The sequence below is a fragment of the Solea solea genome, chromosome 10, assembly GCF_958295425.1.
Source record: "Solea solea chromosome 10, fSolSol10.1, whole genome shotgun sequence".
In the NCBI taxonomy this organism is placed as follows: Eukaryota; Metazoa; Chordata; class Actinopteri; order Pleuronectiformes; family Soleidae; genus Solea; species Solea solea.
Genome location: NC_081143.1, coordinates 15,144,993 through 15,166,079, shown reverse-complemented (window position 1 = coordinate 15,166,079; position 21,087 = coordinate 15,144,993). Strand labels below are relative to the sequence as shown.

Below are 21,087 nucleotides of genomic sequence, written 5' to 3'. Positions count from 1 at the left end.
TATCCCACTCTGCTGTTTTCACAGAAGGACATTCTCTGCCCATGTTCACCATGCTTCTCTTCCTCTTCCTTTATGGATGTCCTGTCTTGCATGTATTTACTTTCTCCCATTCTTGTTTTTTTAAGACATTAGCCCTTCCGTCCTTAAAGTTCCAAAGTGTGACATTTAAGAGCCTTTCTAAGCAGAAAATATAGCAATTAATGTACAATATTCTACCAATAAGTGTATATTTGCTAAAATATATTATACATTTTTTTCTTTGTTTTTAAGGCTTCAAATAAGCCTTTTACAGGACTTTGCAACATTTGATATGTTGTTTTAGCAATGCTTTAATGACCATACAGGATAATTATATAACAATCACTTTATTGGACCGAGAACATACTGGAAACATGGATGCAGTTTTTTTTCTTTGACAGGTTCAAGGGTCAAGTATTTAGCGTGACCTACCCTTACACTTGAACAGCAGCACAACCCTGGCGCTCTTAAACCTGGAGTGGAACTCTAGTTAATGTTAATGGTAAAACCTGTGTTTGTCTGACTATTTCATGTTGAAAAATGTTGTGCGAAATGAACTCATTGACAGTTTGCTAACATATATAAGACCACCTTTCAGTCCAATCAAAATGCACAGTACCCTATGTCAGGAAAGGGCTCTGCATTATAGAGGCTGCAATCTTGTGCTTTGATGTTTCTACGGCAGCCAGCACGGCCAAACTATCCACAGTTTGCATTTCCTGATTTCAAACAGAAGCTTAATGCACAAACTAAGTACTTTTCTGGCATGCAAAGGCCACCTTGTGTCTTGGCAAAGGGAGGGGTGAGCGGAGGAGTCCTTCGTCTCCATCCTCCTTCTGTGTCATCATTAAATGTCACTAATTCTTCAATAGTGGAACTTTAAAAAACAGTGTTAAATAGTTACGTGCTTTTTCAAGTGAGAAAAAAAGCCAATTTATCACCTTTACTGTATCTCAGTGGAGTATTCACCCCATTTCCCACAGTTTTTTCATGAACCAACTATATCTGACGGCACACAGCTGTACAGAGAGTCGCTGCGGTTTCATCAGTCAGCTGGCTGTTAGCATGTGGCCTCATTAAACCCCTTACACAACAAACTGTGACTGCAACTCACATTAATATGCTTGAATGTGCCACATAGCCACATCTGTTCTTTTTGAGTAGGGTTTTCATGTACATCTGGGCCGGGCCATTCCCTGGATGAGTGTGATGGGTCTTACCTCATTCACTAACCCTTTTTCCCCTCATCATCTCTCACTGTCTCTCATATTCACACACATACATGTGACTTTCATGGACGTCTGTATGTGTGTTTGTGAGACGATGAACATCCAATAGCTCTTTCCTGGCTTGATGCGGATTGACAAAGGCTGACATCTGACTCCTTTTGATACATGACAGAAGAACAGAAAATAGAGGAAGAGAGAAAGCGAAAAGTCAGCAGGTAGCTTTTTTCCAATTGGGTTGATGCAAGGATTTTTGGAGCTTTTAGATAGCACATATTATTTTGTTTTTCGTATTGTAACTAATTCAAAATTTGAGTCAATTCTTGCAATTGACTGAGAGCAAAGGTTAACGAAGAACAACTCCAGCTCCTTGTAAAACAATAGTTTTTAAACGGAAGACTAGAAAGGTGAGGTCATGGCCCATGCTGCAGCCCACCTGAAGAAAACTCGTGAGTTTGAGCCAAATCTGGAATACAGAGCTCTGCAGAAAGCCAGGGAGAGGAGGAGGCGACACCGTGAAAGAGCTGAGCGAAAGCGGCAGGTAAAACAAACTCATAAACATTTGTATTAAATGACATGTAGCACTCTTACTGTCATCTTCATTTCATCAACTCGTGAAACTTTATGAAAGTGGGTTGTTGGAGTTTGTGCACATATGGCTCTCCTGCTGTCCTCAGTGGTTGTCGTGTGGAGATGGTCGATAAAGAAATACAGACATTGAGAGGTCATATGTTGGTGGCATTAGATAATGGAACAAATCTTTGGTCAAATTTGTCAAGTAATTAATAGACAATGTTGTCTAATATCAGAACACTGTAGAGCATTGCTCTCAGACAGTAAACATTTATAGAAAAGGCAAATAGTGATGGGATATTTGAGAATCTACATTTGCCTCCAAGTGTTTACATTGACATGGACACTGTACAGTGTATAATCCGGGGTCCTTCTGTCAGTCAATCTACATGAATCCTGTACAGAAAGACTAGATTACAGCTGGCTTTCAGTCAATCTAATATGTGGTTGGTGGAGAGATGAATGAGACAGACAGCAGTGAAATACAAATGACTAAAAAATCACCCTGTGACAGAAACACAGACTCACATCATAGACACATTTACAGGACAATTGTTTTGAATTCTCTATTCATTCGAGCAAAGCCAAGGAATTGTCTATGACTATTTGTTTTAACTGTGAGTTCACAGCTGTTTATGATTGATGATGACTGTTGATTGTTGATGATTGTTTACACTGAAAATGCAAATAAACATGCATAAACATGCTCAAGTATAGTCCAGTATCTATACTCAACATTTGCTATATTCCCTTTAATGAAGAGCAGTGGATTGTCAAGTCGTGTCAATTTTAACAACACAAACACAATTTGCCTCAAAGGGCTTTGCAGTCTGAACAGCAAGTGACAGCCTCTATCTTTAGACATCGAGTTTTTTTACATCGAGTGAGGAAAAACTCCAAAAAAAACCTTGTACGGAGGGAAAAATGGGAGAAACCTCGGGAAGAGGATCCTTCTCCTAGGACGGATAGATGTGCAATAGGTGTCACATGTGCAGAAATGAATTCAGATTACAAACAACACATCAACTTTGCAAAGATTGGGTGAATTTAGAGACAGTTGATCAGTCCAGGCTCAGCTTGAATCACTCTATCGTGAGCACTGACGTTCCTGGAGAGCACCGCATTCCAACCGGTCGCCGACCAGACTCAAACCCAGCTGTCATGGACTCCACCCTGGACACACTCAGCAAAGAGTTGTTGTCTTGGTAAAATAGAGGGTCTGGAAAGATAAAAATAGCCATAGTGGAGAGACTGTAAGGGTTAAATGTTTATGGTTGCAGTTGTTTTTCTACAGATAGAGAGTGAAGAGGCAGAGGAAGAGTAGGTAAGACTGGTCCCAGCTTGACTCAGGGTTGACGAAGTTTTGCTGGACAAGGTATAGAAGGACACATTAGGAGGTAGAATGGTGGTAATAGTGAAGTAAGTGGTATTTGGTGTGGTCCTAACTGCATTTGGACAGAAGACATGAACAGAGTTAATGGACTGGCAGATTGCTTGATGCAGCCACACGGCAGGAAGTAAGCGGATCGGGCTTTTATCTAAGGCGAAACTACAAGCACTGGACTTAAGTGGACCACAGTTTCATACACAGTGTTAAAGTGAGCAAGGAAAGACCCCTTTTAAAAGAGATATTTCTGGGCATTCAGCAAACATGGGAAATTCAGCAACATGTCAGGCATGTGGATCAGATGGAGCTTTAAAAACTACTCGGAGTGACAACAATTTACACACCGACGACGATGGAGCTGCTGATTCTGGATCTGAAGTTGATGATTCATTGGTAAGAAGTGGAGAAGGACGCTTGATTGTGCTGCAGGAGTCGTTTGTAATCTGTTACATGTCCTGCTGCTGGTACAAACTAAGTGTCCTCGCCAAGAAAGCATGCTGTTCTCTTTGCAGCTGATGGGTTCAACGTGCATGCCATGCATACTTGTGTTTGTCTGTCTGGTGACGACACCTCATGCAGGAGCTTGACCTTTGAGCCTACACGGACATGGAACCGGAAGTATAATGGTGCTGATCTCACTTGACACCCAGTGATGTTTACTTCACATGTTAACACACCCACTATGCCAAAGAAACAAAGATTTGTTGGTTTTCTTTGTTGAGATGAGATGGAAAACATTTGGCTTGTGATTTAATTTTCATTTTAAGTAAAAAAAATGTGTTGTGGTCTCATTACACAGTTAGTGTCATTGATAATGTTAAATCTTGGACTGAATTGTTACATGTTACACTGCTGCTGGATTTTTCTTTGCAGGTGTCTTAAAGAACTGTCTGCTTCCTTTAAACTTTCATTTTAAACTGAAAGGGCTTAATGTTACTGGTTGTTGGGTTGTCGTAATGCTGTTAATGCTTAAAGAGTCTCGGAAGGGTGTTTGGTCAACATTCTAAAGGAGTTTGGTGTGAAACGTTATGATCAGCTGGGGGACAGTTAAAACATAAATGCATCACAGAGATATACTATACATGTTATGTGCATGTGTGTGTGTGTGTGTGTGTGTGTGTGTGTGTGTGTATGTGCGTGTGGCAGCTGCTTGTCCAGCCTTGTCGTTTGGTAGTAGATTTAGAATAGCTGACTCAGATCCAAACAAGTCTGACTTCCATACGATCAAAACTATTTATGATTATTTTGTTAATTCAGCCAAATGCTACATTAGTATTTATACATTGTTTTAATTTTTTTTAATTCATATGTGCATATTAAAAAGAAAAAAAGAACATGTGGCTCAACTTTCATGTCATCCTCCTGTTTAATGTCTGTCCTTCCTTCACTATCTCTGTCCCAATAAAAGCAAATATGCCCAACAATGAGACTTATACTAAACACCTGTTATGACTCTAACATTTACCTTTATTCTGTGTCATCCCTCTAGTCTGACAGTAGCACCAGTTTCCTTCGAGCTGCCAGGGCAGGAAACATTGACAAAGTCCTTGAATTCCTAAAAAATGGAGTGGACATCAGCACTTGCAACCAGGTAAAGGAAACTTACTACATCTACACTTAAACTGGTGCTTAAACATCATGCTTTTATTTTTACTGTTGTGCACAATCTTCATAGTTTTGTCTTCGAACGTGAGCAGTTACTTGACATTTTCTTAGTTTGTACATCAAATCTGTGCTACTGCACCATACAGTTATACAGCTTGCAATATTTTTCTTCACACCGGAGTAGTAGAACAATTGAAGTGTGACACAGTAAGTATATATTTATATCGTTACAAATCACGAGTGAACATTACAATGTTTGTACGTACACAATATCAAATCCCCTCTGCTTTCTGTTTCCGCCCACCACCGCCACCACACCCATTATTTCCTCCAATCTCAAGTTGCTGTTGAAGGCTTTTCTGACAGCTGCTCTCACTCCTCCACACCCACCCTCTCTCACCCACATTCCACTAAGGAGCAGAGATTTTGTAGTGTCCAAAAAGAAAAAAAAATCACAGCTCATGCCCCCCCTGGCCCATCTATGTCAGTGTGATTTACAGCAGTCACAAGGTAACTTGGCTTGTGAGGCTGTGAGTGTGGACGTGCTTATCATCAGCACCCCTTAGTTTCTGATGTGTCACTGTTGTTGTCCTTTGGTGAACAGTAACAGTGACTGTTTATACGCTTGGTTGGCAGACAGGAATTGCCAACTGGTCATTCATAGCTGCTGCAACACTTTGTAATCATGCAACAGGAGAGTACCCCCCCCACCCCCCCCAACATGCAACAGGAGAGTCCTGCCCTTCATAATATCTGTTAAGGATCAGATCATCACATTTGAGCCCCTGTCAGGTGACCAAAATATGCAAGTGACATTTTCATAAATATCATAGTGAAGCACTCACTGTGTCTGTTTGTGTGTTTACAGTATTACAGTATGTTCTCGCTCTCACACACTCTGTCTTTCTCGCTCTCACACGCACACACACACACTTTGATAAAGTTATCTGAAGCAAAGTTCTGCTCCTTTTCTTGTCTTGTTATTGTCAGTGTTAGATTTAACAATAAATAGATACAAATTAATGCACACATGTCCTTTAAATGTATGTATATGCCTGTTGCTTGACGATTCACGAATGCTTAAATACCATGTACAGTTGATGTTATCATGATCACAGTTTTGTGACTGCATTGTCACAGGCAGTTTACAGCTAGATCTACTTAAAGCTTCACTTCTGGCTTGAGTGTACTGCAGTGGGAGGGCATTAAGGGTGTTGACATATTAAAAGAAGCATGGCCATGTGAATGCGCAGGATTGCGTTGACTGGCATCAACTTAATGTACTTTTACTGGTATTAGCATGGAACAAATCCAGTTCAACCGAGGAGTGTTTGCCTCAAGTTAACCTGAAACACTTCTTTGTGTTGATGAGAGGGGATACTGTACAGTTTATTCCCAAAATATTGTGCCTTCTGAAGCCGAGAGTTACCAAACGAAATTTAGTGATGTGTATGCATAATGGCAATAAAGAATTCTTGAATCTTGTTCCTGAATAATTGATATAAATGTAAAAATAAATGGGCTTGGAATTAGCTTCCTCTGTTTCACAGACCACTGCAGACCCTTGTTTTTCTTTTTCTTTTTGAGAGGGGTAGTGAGGCTGATCCATGTGTTCAAGTAACTCTTCTGCCGTTATTGGGTGGCTGGTAGTGGATGACCATATGACTGGTTTTCAGTGTGCAAATAAAAATATTACATGTGATTTAAGTGGCCTCACTACTGTCATCAGTGAAGCCATTTTAACATGTTTCCTTAATCTCTGATGACAGCTCGTGGTCATTTTATGACTTAAAACATGTCTTACATATAGCCACTTTAAAGTTGGATGATACACCACAGTGATAGGAGGTCAACATGATATTTAGAAAGTATTTTGTTTCTTGTGATTAGCAACAAAATTTGCTCTCAGGAAAATGAGTTACATCAGTGGAAAAGCACTCCCCACAATTACAAAGCCATTATCTATTACTGTGCTGGTCAGCTCTGTAGTCAGAGTTCTCATGATAAAAGCATCAACAATGTTAAGTAGTATATTTCTTTTTTTATCATATTCTTTATTCAATGAAGTTTACAGTATGGCAGACCGAGTTTGAAGAGAGCGTAAAGCTCTGGTACTTCATTTATTTCCATTTTTAACCAATTACAGACATCTCACATGAAGCAAAACAAACCGCTATCAATGAAAATAAAAATAAAAACAAAAGCCCTACAGCCAACCACCCCTGCATAGCCTAGCATTCAATTAGGTAAGATTCTGAGGTAAATGTGATGGCAGTTCAAAAGAGTGGGGAAGGTAATAATATTCCTTTCTTGAGTGCCATAGAACAGGGTCTTCCAATCTTGGTCGTTAGACTGCTCCACCACACCTGATTCAAATGATCAGCTCATCAGCAAGCACTGCAGAAGCCTGATAACGACCCATTCATTTGAATCAGGTGTGTTGGAGCAGGGAAACTAAACTAAAACGTGCAGGACACCATTTCAGTTCATTAATTTTCCACTGAGAAAAAGTTTGACCCTTTGTAGAGGGTAGAAATATTTATTTATTTATTTCGGTCATGACATTTAGATCACTCATCACACAACAGTGCAGTTCACACAATGTACATAACCGAAAGGGAAAGCGGGAGAAGCAAAGCTTATCTAGTCCCGCCCCCATTATCATCATACATTTCATTTCATCATTTTTTTTTTTGTTTTTTGTTTTTTGTTTTATGACATTTTGACAAAGAAAACATGTTTCAGCATCCGGTAGCACTCAGAGATATAGTCTAGCTCTAGACAGTCAACTCAGACTCCATGTGTGTCTGTACATGTGTCCATGATATTCCGTCGCGCGTGACATTCTCGACTTGTTGCCTGGCATATTCAACTTCCCAAAAGTCACAAAATAGACCAATCAATAGAGGTCAATGCATCATTTTTTCCCTTTAGTCATCCTTCTCATCTGTATGATTCGCCTCGCTTTGCTTCTCCATTCTTTTCACGTGCTCGAGGGTTGTGGAGACGTCGGAGCGCAGCCCAACCGTGACTCTCTTTGTTATTGCGCTTTCCACCTTCACGTCGATCAATTCCTTGGTCATCTCGTGATATTGATAGGACCCAGAGAGAAGGCTGTAATTAATTTAATGTAGACACGAAATTGAATCCAAGTTCAGTAGCAGCAAGAACAATTGGACTAGAAGTATAATGGGATGGTTTCAATGGAAGAGATGAGTATACCAAAGCTGGAAGACAAGATGACTGAGCCTCTAAAACACACTTGTCTGCATTAAGTAATATGAATCTAAAAATCTGCTGTCTGGTTAATTGGAAGTAACAACTCAGTGATCAAATATGCCATTAGAATAAGTTTGTATCCAAATACAAATTGGAGTTGTGTGGTTTTTGTTAGGTAGTCATTACATTGATATACTTAGATTACAAGAACAGTGTTATTAATGATACAAGTCATGTGGAAATAACATCCTGTTCTCACAATTTGTAAGTGTGATATTTTGTAGGTACACCGTGGACAGATCGCCAGTCCATCACAGGGCCATAGTACACTCACACTCACACCTATGGACAATTTAGAGGGTCCAATTTACCTAATCCCCATATTGCATGTTTTTGGACTGTGGGAGGGAACTCGGTCTCAAACCCTGGTCTTCTTGCTGTAAAGGCAGGGTTTTATTCAGAATCTTTATCACAAAATGAATCAAGTAGTATTTTTTTTTTTTACTTTACTGAACTAGGACCTCTGTAAGTCTGTGGCAGATGCTGGCCGGTCCGATTGGGTGTTGCTCCTGGCAGTGTGTTCACTATAACAGAAAAGTCATATCCTAGAAAGCAGCCATAGTGTGGACCGAGCCAGACTGGCACCAAGGAGTAGAAGGCTGTCCAAGTTTATTAAAGACAGAGACAGAGACACTTCCTCTCACAGTTTCATTTTTCTGTCTGTTTATATTAGAAGTTTATTTTGTCCATACAGATAGTAGATTATCTGTATGTGTGTGAGGGAAAACCATGGATGAGTGTGTCCTGTGTGTGAGCTCAATTAAAGTAATTCCTCTCCAAGCTAACCAAATGTTAATCCTTGGAAAGTGATATTATTTCTTTAATCGGCACAGATTCACATTATTTCCTCCTTTTCCCTCTGATGCTCATGCCCGCTGACACTGATATAAAACAACCACATTTATTACAATGTGTGATTACTGTATCACATAAGTCAGTGGTCTTAGGAACATGCACATTAATCTCCTCCTGTTAGATTGGCTACATACAGACAGGATAACTGCTTTGGACTGAATGTCCATTTGATAAATTAAGCTTTTATTTGCAGCTCAGAGTGCAGATTTAGATCAGTGTGTGTGTGTGTGTGTGTGCATGTGTGTGTGTGTGTGTGTGTTGAGGGCATTGCTAGTTTTTCTTGGAACACATAATGGTTGAAATGTGATTGAAATGCTCTTAATAAGATTGTGCGATTTTTTTGTAATGACCACTACTAATGGACCTAATAGTTTGACTGTGTATTGTAGCTCTACTGTGTGGTGCTGTCTGTGGATGTTTTCACACTGCAGTTTAAAGGCTGTTGTGTTGAGGAGAGAATGAATTAGTGTGCATTAGTTCGTCTTCAGATCACTTTTAGCTTACTTAGATTTTGTCAAGCTTATCTTGAAAATAAAGAGGCATCAATCAGTTTGACATCTATCATGTGTTTCCAAAAAAGGGAATGATACAAGTCAGGTTTTGAAAGTGATCTTTTGAGAAGATCATATTTTTTGTAGCTTTCATTTTTAACCCTGGTATTATTTACTGTACATTATAAATATAACTGATATTTCACTTGACCACATGCTCACTTACATACGTTGGCCTCTGAGGAATGACCCCTTTTTTTCACTTTGAAGGGCTGACATTTTCAGTTGTGTCTATATATGAATATCCTTGTGTGTATGTGTGAGTGTTTATGTCCTACATACCCTCTATGACTGTGCAGAAACATGATACCCTCTTTGGCTGTTTGGCATTTGGCAACTCGGAGGAAGAAATAGAGAGATAGAGTTTAATGTGTATGAAGAAGGGAAACAAGCAGTGATAGAGTTATTAGCAACACATTTGCTCTTTGGTCAGAGTCCACAGTTCTTCACTCTAAGTCATTTGAGAGAGCTTGCAGAGGAGGCACAGGAGACCCAGAAGCTTTGGTTTCAGCCAGGACAGTAGTGTAATACGCCAGAGGACCGGTGGACATAAATCCAGCCTGACGCAGCCTTCAAAAAGTTAAAAGATAGAAAAGAGCAAACAAGCATTTGCGAAGGAACTGAAAGGATTGAAGATGGAGAGACACTGACATTTAGGTTAAAGAAAAAAAAGACAAGAGTGCGTTAAGTGTGATTTGAAATACTTTGCAACTGAGCGAGTTTCAGAGAGACACAGTGCAGAATGGAAGAAGAAGAAGAAGATGAGGTGAATTTGTTTGTTTACTATTTAGAAATGATGGGGTTTTGTTTGTTTGTGTTGTATCGGTATGTCAGTTGTGTTGCTTTTGCCTGACCTGTTGCTCTGGTTGATGAATCAGAGGCATTACAATGAACGCTCGCACCGGCCGGAGGTGGAAACCAGCCATGTTTTCACAATACGTCATGTGTTTTGCGTTGAATGGTGATGCCCCAAGACATTTCTGTTCTCTTTCTCTATCGCTGTCCCTCAACTCATTACATGTCTCACTAATTGAATACGATCGTCAATGCATAACATTTTACATACATACAGTATATGTTTACATTTAAAAAATATTTAAATACATCATGTCAACGATCAGAGAGTAGCTACATGTGCAATATAACTCATTTACAACAATTTCAATCAGTTTTGCCAACACTAAATAACAATTATGTGAGATTCGCTCGTATGTATTTATTGCAGGTATTTTCATTTGCTTGTGTTATTTTGTTATTGTGTTTACTCCCAGTATATAGTGTTATTATCTTCTGAATGATTATACTGATGTTTTCTCTGCAGAATGGTCTGAATGCTTTACATCTGGCAGCTAAAGAGGGACACCAAGATTTAGTGGAGGAACTGTTAGATCGAGGAGCAGATGTTGACTCATCCACCAAGGTACACCCATGCAATATAAACCTTCCTGATTTGAGCATAAAAGTGTGGAAAAAGAGGGGAGGGAAGAGGGATAACAGAAAGGGGGACATGACCAGAAGGAGGGCACGTGAATATTACTTTGTAAATCATTTGTAGAAATGTGAGGGTGATTTAATATATCATTTTCAACTTTAGCCACTATATGGCCTCTTTCATAGTGGCTTCATATTACATCATAAATAGGCATTCTGCCTCCAACGGTTGTTGATGTGACTCTGTGGCTGTCTAATGTGTCAGCTTGTGACATAGCCAGTAAGGAATCTGTCACCCTCTTGGCCCATGCCCTTGAAATGACATCAATCGAATCCTTGAAATCATCCAGTCAGTCACCTGCAAATCCTAAAAATAAACACACACACAACGTTAAAGAAAGTGTTCCTTATCAATTTCCAGGATTTGCTCATGTCAGAGTTTGCTTAATTCTGTTTCTCTCTGCAGAAAGGGAACAGTGCCCTGCATATCGCCTCACTGGCAGGACAAAAGGATGTTGTCAGGCTACTGGTAAAGAGAGGAGCAGATATCAATTCTCAGTCACAGGTGAAATAAGTAGCTATATTTACCTATATAACAGGAGTGTAACAACAATACTTTGCTCTTCACACATATTGTTTGTGTATAAACATTGTCTCCACAGAGTGGCTTCACTCCACTCTACATGGCAGCCCAGGAGAATCACTTGGAGGTGGTGAGATACCTGTTGGAAAATGAAGGGAACCAAAGCATTGCAACAGAGGTTGGTTAATGAATATTCTTACTATTTTCTGTAGACTATTTTCTTAGTTAGACTCATTTTCTCTTTTTTTCTTCTTCTTCTTCTTCTTCTTCTTCTTCTTCTTCTTCTTCTCTGTTGATGCAGGATGGCTTCACTCCACTGGCCATTGCTCTCCAGCAGGGTCACAACTCGGTGGTCTCCCTGCTGCTGGAGCACGACACTAAGGGCAAAGTTCGCCTACCTGCCCTGCACATCGCAGCCCGCAAAGATGACACAAAGTCTGCCGCTCTGCTGCTTCAGAATGACCACAACGCTGATGTCCAGTCTAAGGTGAGGGAGAGAGAAGAGAGGACTGATAAGAGGGGGGAAGAAGGGTAAGGCGGAGGAACAGTGTAATTACAAATTAACAAAATATAATCGGAAAGTGTGTGAAAATGTTAATCAAAATGTCCATGTTGACGGTTTTAATTGATTTCATCGATGACATGCATGTCCATTATAGAGATAAGATAATATGAATGAACCTTTGTTGTTTCCCTTTTAGTTTTCTACTGGTGTGACCTTGCAAACTAACCTTATGTTTTCTGTGGACAGTGTGAAAAGGCCTTTCCCTAACAACCCAATCCCCTATTTCCCCTTTCTCTCTATGTGCATCCTAACCAGATGATGGTCAATAGAACGACAGAGGTATACAGATTCATCCCCTCTTCTTTTCATAACTTTTAGCCACTTCTGACCATCTCTTTTGTCCTTAGCTTTCCCTATTTAACCAGGAGTTGTAAAATGCAGCATGTCTCAGAATTATCATTACAATAAATGCATGTAGCTGACTATGCTGTAGTACACACTCCTGCATGGCGAACAGTAAAAAAAAACAACAACGGTATGTTGTATTCAAAACCAGAGAATGTTAGTTTATTGCATTTATTTTAGATTTATAGTTTTACTTTATTTCTCTCTTCATTTATTAGAATTGTAAAATAGTTAGATAAATATGAAAATATATGTATTACTTAACTTTCTTTTTAAATGTGTCGATTTTATTCTCTACCCGACCTTTAGCACGTTTACTTCAGAGCATGTAGTTATGTTTTTCTCCTCTTTGAAACGAACTTTCAAATCGATCTTTAAGTTAACTCTTTTTCTTAATTGAATTGCACCATGTCTATCAGAATGGGAAGGTAAGGACTGAACCCTCCTATAATTGTGTGCTGTATATGTTTATATAGACGGCTTATAAATGTCCATTTGTTTGTCAAAGCAGAAACATCTGGTGCATAGTTGTATTTTTATCTTTTTTTTGCGTATTTTTCTTTTGTGTATTTTATTTTGATCTTTACTTGGTGTTATTTTTTGTTGTTGTATTTTTTTTTATAATAAACAAGTGTCGCAGAATCACAGGGTTTTGCATGCAGTATGTATTGCATGTGCTATTTTGGGGGCACGCTAATTTTTTATACATGTTCCATATCTGGTTTCTTTTTTTCAGCATGCTGCCTCATCAGTATACTGCTTCAGTGGGGTCGGGTTTCCTCTTTTATATGCCCCAGAAAAAAATAAAATCTTTTCTTTCTTTTTTTTCGTTCTTTCTTCTCTCAGAGTGGATTCACCCCTCTGCACATTGCGGCTCACTACGGTAACGTGAATGTCTCCACGCTGTTACTGAACAGAGGAGCTGCTGTGGACTTCACAGCCAGGGTAGGGTCCCGTTTCCGCTTTTCAGCTGGATTCGTTTTGCGCTATTGTTAATGTTAAACGTTTGAGACTTTTGTGTGTATTTTTAATGTTGTTGTTTGTGGTGTAACAAAGAAATCAAAAATCATACAAAATCATTCAAACTGCTAAAAAATTAAAAAACAGATTAATTTTTTCCATTTCCATTTGAATAATGTAAATTGAAATATATTTTTGTTAATTGTGTGTAAAACTTTCTATTGTTAAGAATGGGATAACTCCTCTCCATGTGGCCTCAAAGAGAGGCAACACCAACATGGTGGCCCTGCTGCTGGACCGAGGGGCCCAAATAGATGCAAAAACTAGGGTGAGACATAAAAGTCTGGACATAAGCCTTCATATAAATTCTAAATTAATAACTTGTCAATTAGCTCAACTACAAACTGGATAATGTCCATTAACTATATGTATGTGTTGTTTTCCAGGATGGGCTGACTCCCATTCACTGTGCAGCCAGGAGTGGACATGACCCTGCAGTGGAGCTGTTGCTGGAGAAAGGAGCCCCAATCTTAGCCAGGACCAAGGTATTTTACATTTATCCTCGAGAATCTTTCCTACAATCATATAATTATGTTTTCAAACTTTCTCTGTGGTTAATTACAGTTAAAAAGGGCTCTAAGTATATTTTAGTTTCATTTTCACTTTTTTTGCCCACACAGAACGGACTGTCTCCGCTGCACATGTCGGCCCAGGGAGACCACGTAGAGTGTGTGAAACTCCTGCTGCAGCACAAGGCACCTGTTGATGATGTGACGCTGGACTACCTCACAGCGCTGCATGTCGCAGCTCACTGTGGGCACTACAGAGTCACCAAGCTTTTGCTAGACAAGAAGGCTAATCCCAATGCTAGAGCACTGGTAGGTAGAAAAAAAGTTTATTTAACAAAAAATAGGCATCATCTTAGACACAGGTTTACACAAGTAAAAGCATACAGAGGTTTAATGTGGACACAACTTTTTGGGGTAAAGGAACCATGATGATAAGTTAAAAATAACAACTTTGGAAGGATGAAAGCTGAGCTGAAAATGTAGAAAAGAGCAAATTTTTTTCATGAATGACTGGAGAAATAGATACATAAAAAAAATTATATTCACTGACACTAGTATATATCAAATAATGTGTCTCTCATTCTCTCTGTCAGAATGGTTTCACTCCCCTCCACATTGCTTGTAAGAAGAACAGGGTGAAGGTGATGGAACTGTTGGTCAAATATGGCGCCTCCATCCAGGCCATTACTGAGGTGAGACTCGCGGGGATGTCTGAAAATCACATCCGACTCTTTTGTTCCCTCTAATTTGACCTGGTTCCTTATCTTTGTCTCTCTATCTTTTTCTAGTCTGGTCTGACTCCCATCCATGTAGCTGCCTTCATGGGGCACCTCAACATTGTGCTCCTCCTGCTGCAGAATGGAGCCTCTCCTGATGTCCGCAATATTGTAAGTAGATTTTTTTTACAATTTCTTTGTTTATCTCATTGGTCACAAATGCATATACTGTATATAATTGATATTTGTCTTTGTGGCAGCTGTATGAACAGACCATAAGTGTTTAATTTAGCACAGCAACCTCATGCATGTTGTCTGTTTGCAGCGTGGGGAGACAGCTCTCCACATGGCAGCACGAGCAGGTCAAATGGAAGTGGTTCGTTGTTTGCTGAGAAATGGAGCGTTGGTAGATGCCATGGCCAGGGTGAGTCAGCAGTCTCATTATGAGAGCAATAAATGAACATGTTTCATCTACTAGATTCAGTGGATTACTCATTTTATCGTCCAAAACATCTTCCTCTCCCCTTGTTTTCTTTGTTTCCTTCCTGTTAATCCTCTCAACTCAAACATGAACCATCATTTTATCCTTCACCCACAGGAGGACCAGACTCCCCTCCACATTTCATCCCGTTTGGGTAAAACAGACATCGTCCAGCTGCTGCTTCAGCACATGGCCCATCCCGATGCTGCCACCACCAATGGGTACACACCCCTACACATTTCAGCCAGGGAGGGCCAGGTAGAGACTGCTGCTGTGCTTCTGGAGGCTGGAGCCTCACATTCAATGGCCACCAAGGTGAGTGGAGGAGAGGATGTCATGTGTTTTTTTCATAGAAAAAGATGCTAAAAAAAAAAGGACATTTGGACATGTAATTGTAAGATACACTCTATCTTTTCACTTTACAGAAAGGATTCACTCCATTACATGTAGCTGCAAAATATGGAAGCCTTGACGTAGCAAAACTTCTCCTTCAGCGCAAAGCTCTTCCTGATGATGCTGGCAAGGTGAGCTGAAGATACTGGGAACACATGGGAATATAACAATGTCATAAAATGGATATAAAACAAACAAAATCATAGATACGCCCTACTTCAAAAAAGAAAACAATCAATGCTCTAATGAAATTCCTTTTCTTCCTCTTATAGAATGGTCTAACTCCACTACATGTTGCAGCTCATTATGACAACCGAGAGGTAGCCCTACTTCTACTTGATAAAGGGGCGTCACCTCATTCTACTGCAAAGGTTAGACCAATGATATTAAATAGGTAACATACATGTGTTATAAGAGCAATTATCTGAATCATGATATCTAAGAGTAGTAGTGATAGTGGATCGATGCTGCCACAGTGTTTAACTGCTCATTTTCCTTCTTGTCCAGAATGGCTACACTCCTCTCCACATTGCAGCCAAAAAGAACCAGAAAAACATCGCATTAGCACTGCTACAGTATGAAGCAGAGACCAACGTTCTTACCAAGCAGGGAGTCAGCCCGCTACACCTGGCAGCGCAGGAAGGACACGCTGAGATGGCCAGTCTGCTGCTGGGCAAAGGAGCTCACGTCAACACTGCCACCAAGGTCACGTATGAACACAAGTTCACATGCCAAGTTTGCAAGGAGCACATTTAGTGTTTACATCCTCATCGGAAAAACATTACTATAAAAAATGTTTATGCATACCATCCGGGATTTATTCAGAGGTCTGTGTACACAAAGTAAACAATGTAGGTTATGTCCTTGTGTGTGTTACAGAACGGACTGACTCCTTTGCATCTCACCGCCCAAGAGGACAGGGTCTGTGCTGCAGAAGTACTGGCCAAACATGATGCCAACTTGGATCAGCAAACCAAGGTGCAAACACATACACATTGTGTGTATGCAAGTTCACACAAACACAGTACAAATATACTGGTGGAGACTCCAGTGTAGTTGAGGTATTTCTTCAACCCGTGGCTAAATTTGTAGATAACACAGAAGTTATACAAGTAGAATATCCTCAGTTTATTAGTGATATTTGTGTGTATAGTCTTGAGTGAGGGCCAAAACATCCTAATTAACCCTAAGCCTCAAAATGTCCATCTGGACTTTTTGCTTATTTTAACCATAAAAGGGTCCGAAAATGTCCTGTGAGTGAGTGCTATTACCCATTTTTCCAGAATAACTTTCAATATTTGGCAGTTATTTACCATTTACTGCATGTTAAAATAGTGTATTAACAATTTAAAATGAGTGTTAAAGGGTTAATAGCCATGTAAAAGAATTCAAATCAATCAGGTAGATGTGTGAATAACTGTCTTTCTTTGTGTCCTGTGTGAACAACAGCTCGGGTATACCCCTCTGATCGTGGCTTGTCACTACGGAAATGCCAAGATGGTGAACTTCCTCTTACAGCATGGTGCCAGCGTCAATGCCAAAACCAAGGTAGACTTCAGTGTTAAATCTGCAGCACAATGACAATGATCACTGTAACTGCAGTTTTCATTATTGACCACATAAAATCACATTCATTTCTTCTGCAGAATGGATACACACCACTTCACCAGGCAGCACAACAAGGGAACACACACATCATCAATGTTTTACTGCAGCACGGGGCCAAGCCAAATTCTACTACAGTGGTTAGAAAGAAAAAAATGATCCACATTAGAATCTTGTCAGCACATAATTATCATTCTTCTGCAAACTCACTCTCTGACCTGCTTTCTGTTAGAATGGAAACACTGCTCTGTCGATTGCAAGACGCCTGGGTTACATTTCTGTGGTAGACACACTGAAAGTTGTCACTGAGGAAGTTATCACTACCACAACGGTAAACTCCTTGTCTGATACTGAAGAATTTTGATCACTTTTTACATTTCCCACAAATCTGAGATGAACATGTCTGTGTTTTCTTCAATGGGCGTCACATCAGACGGTCACAGAGAAACACAAGATGAATGTCCCTGAGACCATGACTGAGATCCTCGATGTTTCTGATGATGAGGGTGAGTTTATCTTTATAACAGAAAGAGTATACTGAATATACTAGTTCTCGTGAAACTCATTGTCGTCTGAGCAAAGGGATTTTGCAATGATAAACAAAAATATTTGTCTGCAGTAATAGTTAAGAGATGTATGTTGGATGATGTAGGTTTGAAGCGGTGGTTCTTAGTTGTCGTATGTTTCATAGCTCTGAGGCTGGAGGACGAGCCTTTATTTGAGATGTCTGTGCAGTTGGAAGGTACTGCAAAATATTGCTCTGCCAGCTTGGTGTGAACTCTGTTTGTGTTCATGTAACTAATCAGCATGATCATATTTGTAGTGCGTACAGTAGTAATGAAATAAACCAAGGAATTTTCAGCCTTTTACTCTCTACTCTTTGTTTATCTGCCACAAGAGAATACATTTCTTTTGTGTTTGTCATGGCAGTTTATGTATATATATATCTCTAATATCAAGACCTTATAGGACAGAATTAGTTTGTTGAACATATTTTTAATATTGCAGTGATGAAAACTAACTGCTTGAAGTGGATGATTGAGAAATGATGTAATAGTATGATTATGGCACATGCGCATGCGCATGCAGGCAGGTGGTATTTTTTTCCTGATGAGTGAAACGACAAAAGGGACTTCAAATTCATGGCCATTTGTCATAAAATAATGTATGTATTCATTAAAAAAAAAAAACATCTCAAATGACACATCTTTATCTCCCAGGTGAGGACACTATGACAGGTGATGGTGGGGAGTATCTGAGAGCAGAGGATCTCAGAGAGCTGGGTGATGACTCGCTTCCAGGACACTACCTGGATGGTTTCAGCTACATGAGCCACAACCTGGACAGGTCAAAAATATTACAGTTTATGATATATTATATTATATATATATATAACACACAAACCAACAAATAGATTGAATGGAAGAATAAGGAGTTTGGATGAAATTTGTGAACCTAGATGGGAAATAATCTCTTGGTTATGGTGGATATTTGAGCATTGCAATACAGAATAATTAGAAAAAAAGCTTTAAAAGGAAACATAATTATATAATTGAGATTGGAGGGTTGTGGGAGGGTTTACTGAGGTGTTTGATTTTAAATATATAAGAAGAGTTGGGCTTTTTAATATCTGTTACTACTATGATCAACTCATGTATGAAAACAATGAGGGGGCTCCTATGTTTTTTTGGGTTTATTTTGGGAAATTTTGTTCTCTTTTTTTTGTTTCTTATTTATGTTGTTGTACGTTGATTTTGAAAAATGATTAAATAATAATATCAAAAAGAAAAGGTTACTAAAGTTAAATCTGGTATGCTTTTCCAACAGGCAGCAGCACACTCCCATTCACAGTTTCCATCAGAGGGAAGGCATTCTTATTGAAGACATGCTTACAAGCCACCAGGTGAGGTCAAAACACAATTACAGTACACTGCTCGGGTTCCTTGTTTGTTTTTAAGACAGAACATGCACGCCCAAAAAAAGTCACAAACTCAAATATTTTGCTTCATGTCTATGGTACAAACCTGTTGGTGGCAGTGTTGTAATCTCAGGTAGCTTCAGTTGGTCAGGTCTAGGTTCAGCAACCTAATAATATGACCAGGTTCTTAAGGCATATTCCAAGATGACAATGCTAGGATTCATTTTTCAAATTATGAAAGTGTGGTTCAGAAAGCAGGAGTCAACATTTTCAGTTAAGGACTGGACACCACAGAGTCCAAAACTTGAACCCCACTGAGAATCGTTTGGATGCACTGGAGAAGCAGACCAAAAAATAATGAAAATTTGGATTGGAATAAATGTTGTGACAATGATAGAAACAATGCCACTGCAACAGTCCAACATATTACACAAGGGTGTGCTTTTTTTGTATTATATAATATATACAGTATGTTTCTTTAAAGATGATTGTGACTTTCTGAGTGACTGTTGTTTATTGGTCTGTAGGTGTCAGCACTGGCTCGAGAGCACGATAAGGAGTCGTACCGCCTGAGTTGGGGTGCTGAGCACCTTGATAATGTGGTGCTGTCCTCCAGTCTATTACACTCTGGGTATTACAAGTCTCCCTCTCTCTCTCTCTCTCTCACTCTCTCTCACTCTCTCTCACTCTTGCACGCACACATTTACATGCATTTATTCTCAAAATGGAGAGAAATGCATCATCTCGCTGTTGCTCATTGTCACCAATGTATGAGTTACATGTGAATCCATTTTAATTTGTCATTTTGTTTACTCTTTTCGTGCCTCATTGTGCGCCCTCTTGTGTTGGCCGATTCTGTGATTGTGTATGTGTTTTTGCTTCTAGCCGTTCCTCTCCGTGCCTAGACCATGACAACAGCAGGTGATACTCTTTATTTTGGCTACTCTTTCGGTCTCGTCTGCCTTTACTGTTCCCTCATCCACTGATAAATGTTCACACTCTATGTCTGTGTGGTAAAAAAATGCATGACTTGTTATTTCTGGGATTCATGGTCCGTTTATAACAGATGTTCTAATTATGCAGATCTGCTGATGCAAAACAATGAACACATTTTGTTTTTTGATATCTAACAGCACTGTACAGTCTTTCGAGGACAGACTCTCAGTTTAGCATTTCTGGCAGCTGGACTTGAATTTCATAGTCTTTTAAAAATGTATAAATATAATAAATACAGAAAATGAGTGTTATTGTTTATTTGCTTGAAAACACCTAATATTTGAATTGATTGATTGATTATTCATATATATTTGCACCTTGACCCATCAACAAAGAATCTTGACCTGTGTCGTCCTTTTTGCTTGTCTATCTTGCATTGGAATACAAGTAATTATTGAAGTCAATGAACTACAACAGGCTACAACTAAATATTATCTGCGTGTGATATCTTGCTTTCTTTTCCTACTCTGTATGCAGTTTGTTTTTAACAACCATTTCATCCATTGCTTGGTCTTTTCCTTTAGCTTCCTGGTCAGCTTCATGGTGGATGCCAGGGGCGGGGCTATGCGCGGTTGTCGTCACAATGGCTTGCGAATCATTGTACCACCAAGGAAATGCTCTGCACCTACACGGGTAACATGCAGGCTTGTTAAAAGACACCGTCTGGCCTCTATGCCTCCCATGGTGGAGGGTGAAGGGCTCGCCGGTCGCATCATAGAAGTAGGACCCACGGGAGCTCAGTTCCTGGGGTAAGTGTGTGTTTGTGTCCTATGTGTGTAGTCAGGGGTTGGAGGTGTTTTTACACAGATATGTGGTGTGTTCATAATTTCTTCTTGACTCCTCCTCTGTGCTGCGTATGGATCAGTAAGCTCCACCTTCCCACGGCTCCACCTCCTCTGAATGAGGGCGAGAGCCTGGTCAGTCGTATTCTGCAGCTGGGTCCTCCAGGAACCAAGTTCCTCGGGTAGGACCATGGGTGGGGGTCCCTCTACCAGTCTGGAATCCCGGGCACATCCTACCCCATATTTGCT

The 21,087-nt window shown here is 39.8% G+C and overlaps 1 protein-coding gene across 1 annotated transcript in view; it reads left to right on the top strand.

Annotated features, from left to right (window-relative positions):
- Positions 1-21,087, top strand: part of LOC131466744 (ankyrin-2-like) — a 46,333-nt gene that overhangs the window by 10,658 nt on the left and 14,588 nt on the right. Inside the window, exons 2-30 of the mRNA XM_058640180.1 lie at positions 4,694-4,795; positions 10,816-10,914; positions 11,392-11,490; positions 11,588-11,686; positions 11,810-11,995; positions 12,329-12,352; positions 13,265-13,363; positions 13,608-13,706; positions 13,825-13,923; positions 14,059-14,256; positions 14,541-14,639; positions 14,736-14,834; positions 14,989-15,087; positions 15,262-15,459; positions 15,570-15,668; positions 15,810-15,908; positions 16,045-16,242; positions 16,417-16,515; positions 16,987-17,085; positions 17,184-17,282; positions 17,375-17,473; positions 17,576-17,648; positions 17,834-17,884; positions 18,363-18,489; positions 18,970-19,045; positions 19,588-19,691; positions 19,946-19,981; positions 20,581-20,805; positions 20,922-21,020. Coding sequence (XP_058496163.1) covers positions 4,694-4,795; positions 10,816-10,914; positions 11,392-11,490; positions 11,588-11,686; positions 11,810-11,995; positions 12,329-12,352; positions 13,265-13,363; positions 13,608-13,706; positions 13,825-13,923; positions 14,059-14,256; positions 14,541-14,639; positions 14,736-14,834; positions 14,989-15,087; positions 15,262-15,459; positions 15,570-15,668; positions 15,810-15,908; positions 16,045-16,242; positions 16,417-16,515; positions 16,987-17,085; positions 17,184-17,282; positions 17,375-17,473; positions 17,576-17,648; positions 17,834-17,884; positions 18,363-18,489; positions 18,970-19,045; positions 19,588-19,691; positions 19,946-19,981; positions 20,581-20,805; positions 20,922-21,020 — 3,182 coding nt within the window. The remainder of the gene's footprint in view (positions 1-4,693; positions 4,796-10,815; positions 10,915-11,391; positions 11,491-11,587; positions 11,687-11,809; positions 11,996-12,328; positions 12,353-13,264; positions 13,364-13,607; positions 13,707-13,824; positions 13,924-14,058; positions 14,257-14,540; positions 14,640-14,735; positions 14,835-14,988; positions 15,088-15,261; positions 15,460-15,569; positions 15,669-15,809; positions 15,909-16,044; positions 16,243-16,416; positions 16,516-16,986; positions 17,086-17,183; positions 17,283-17,374; positions 17,474-17,575; positions 17,649-17,833; positions 17,885-18,362; positions 18,490-18,969; positions 19,046-19,587; positions 19,692-19,945; positions 19,982-20,580; positions 20,806-20,921; positions 21,021-21,087) is intronic.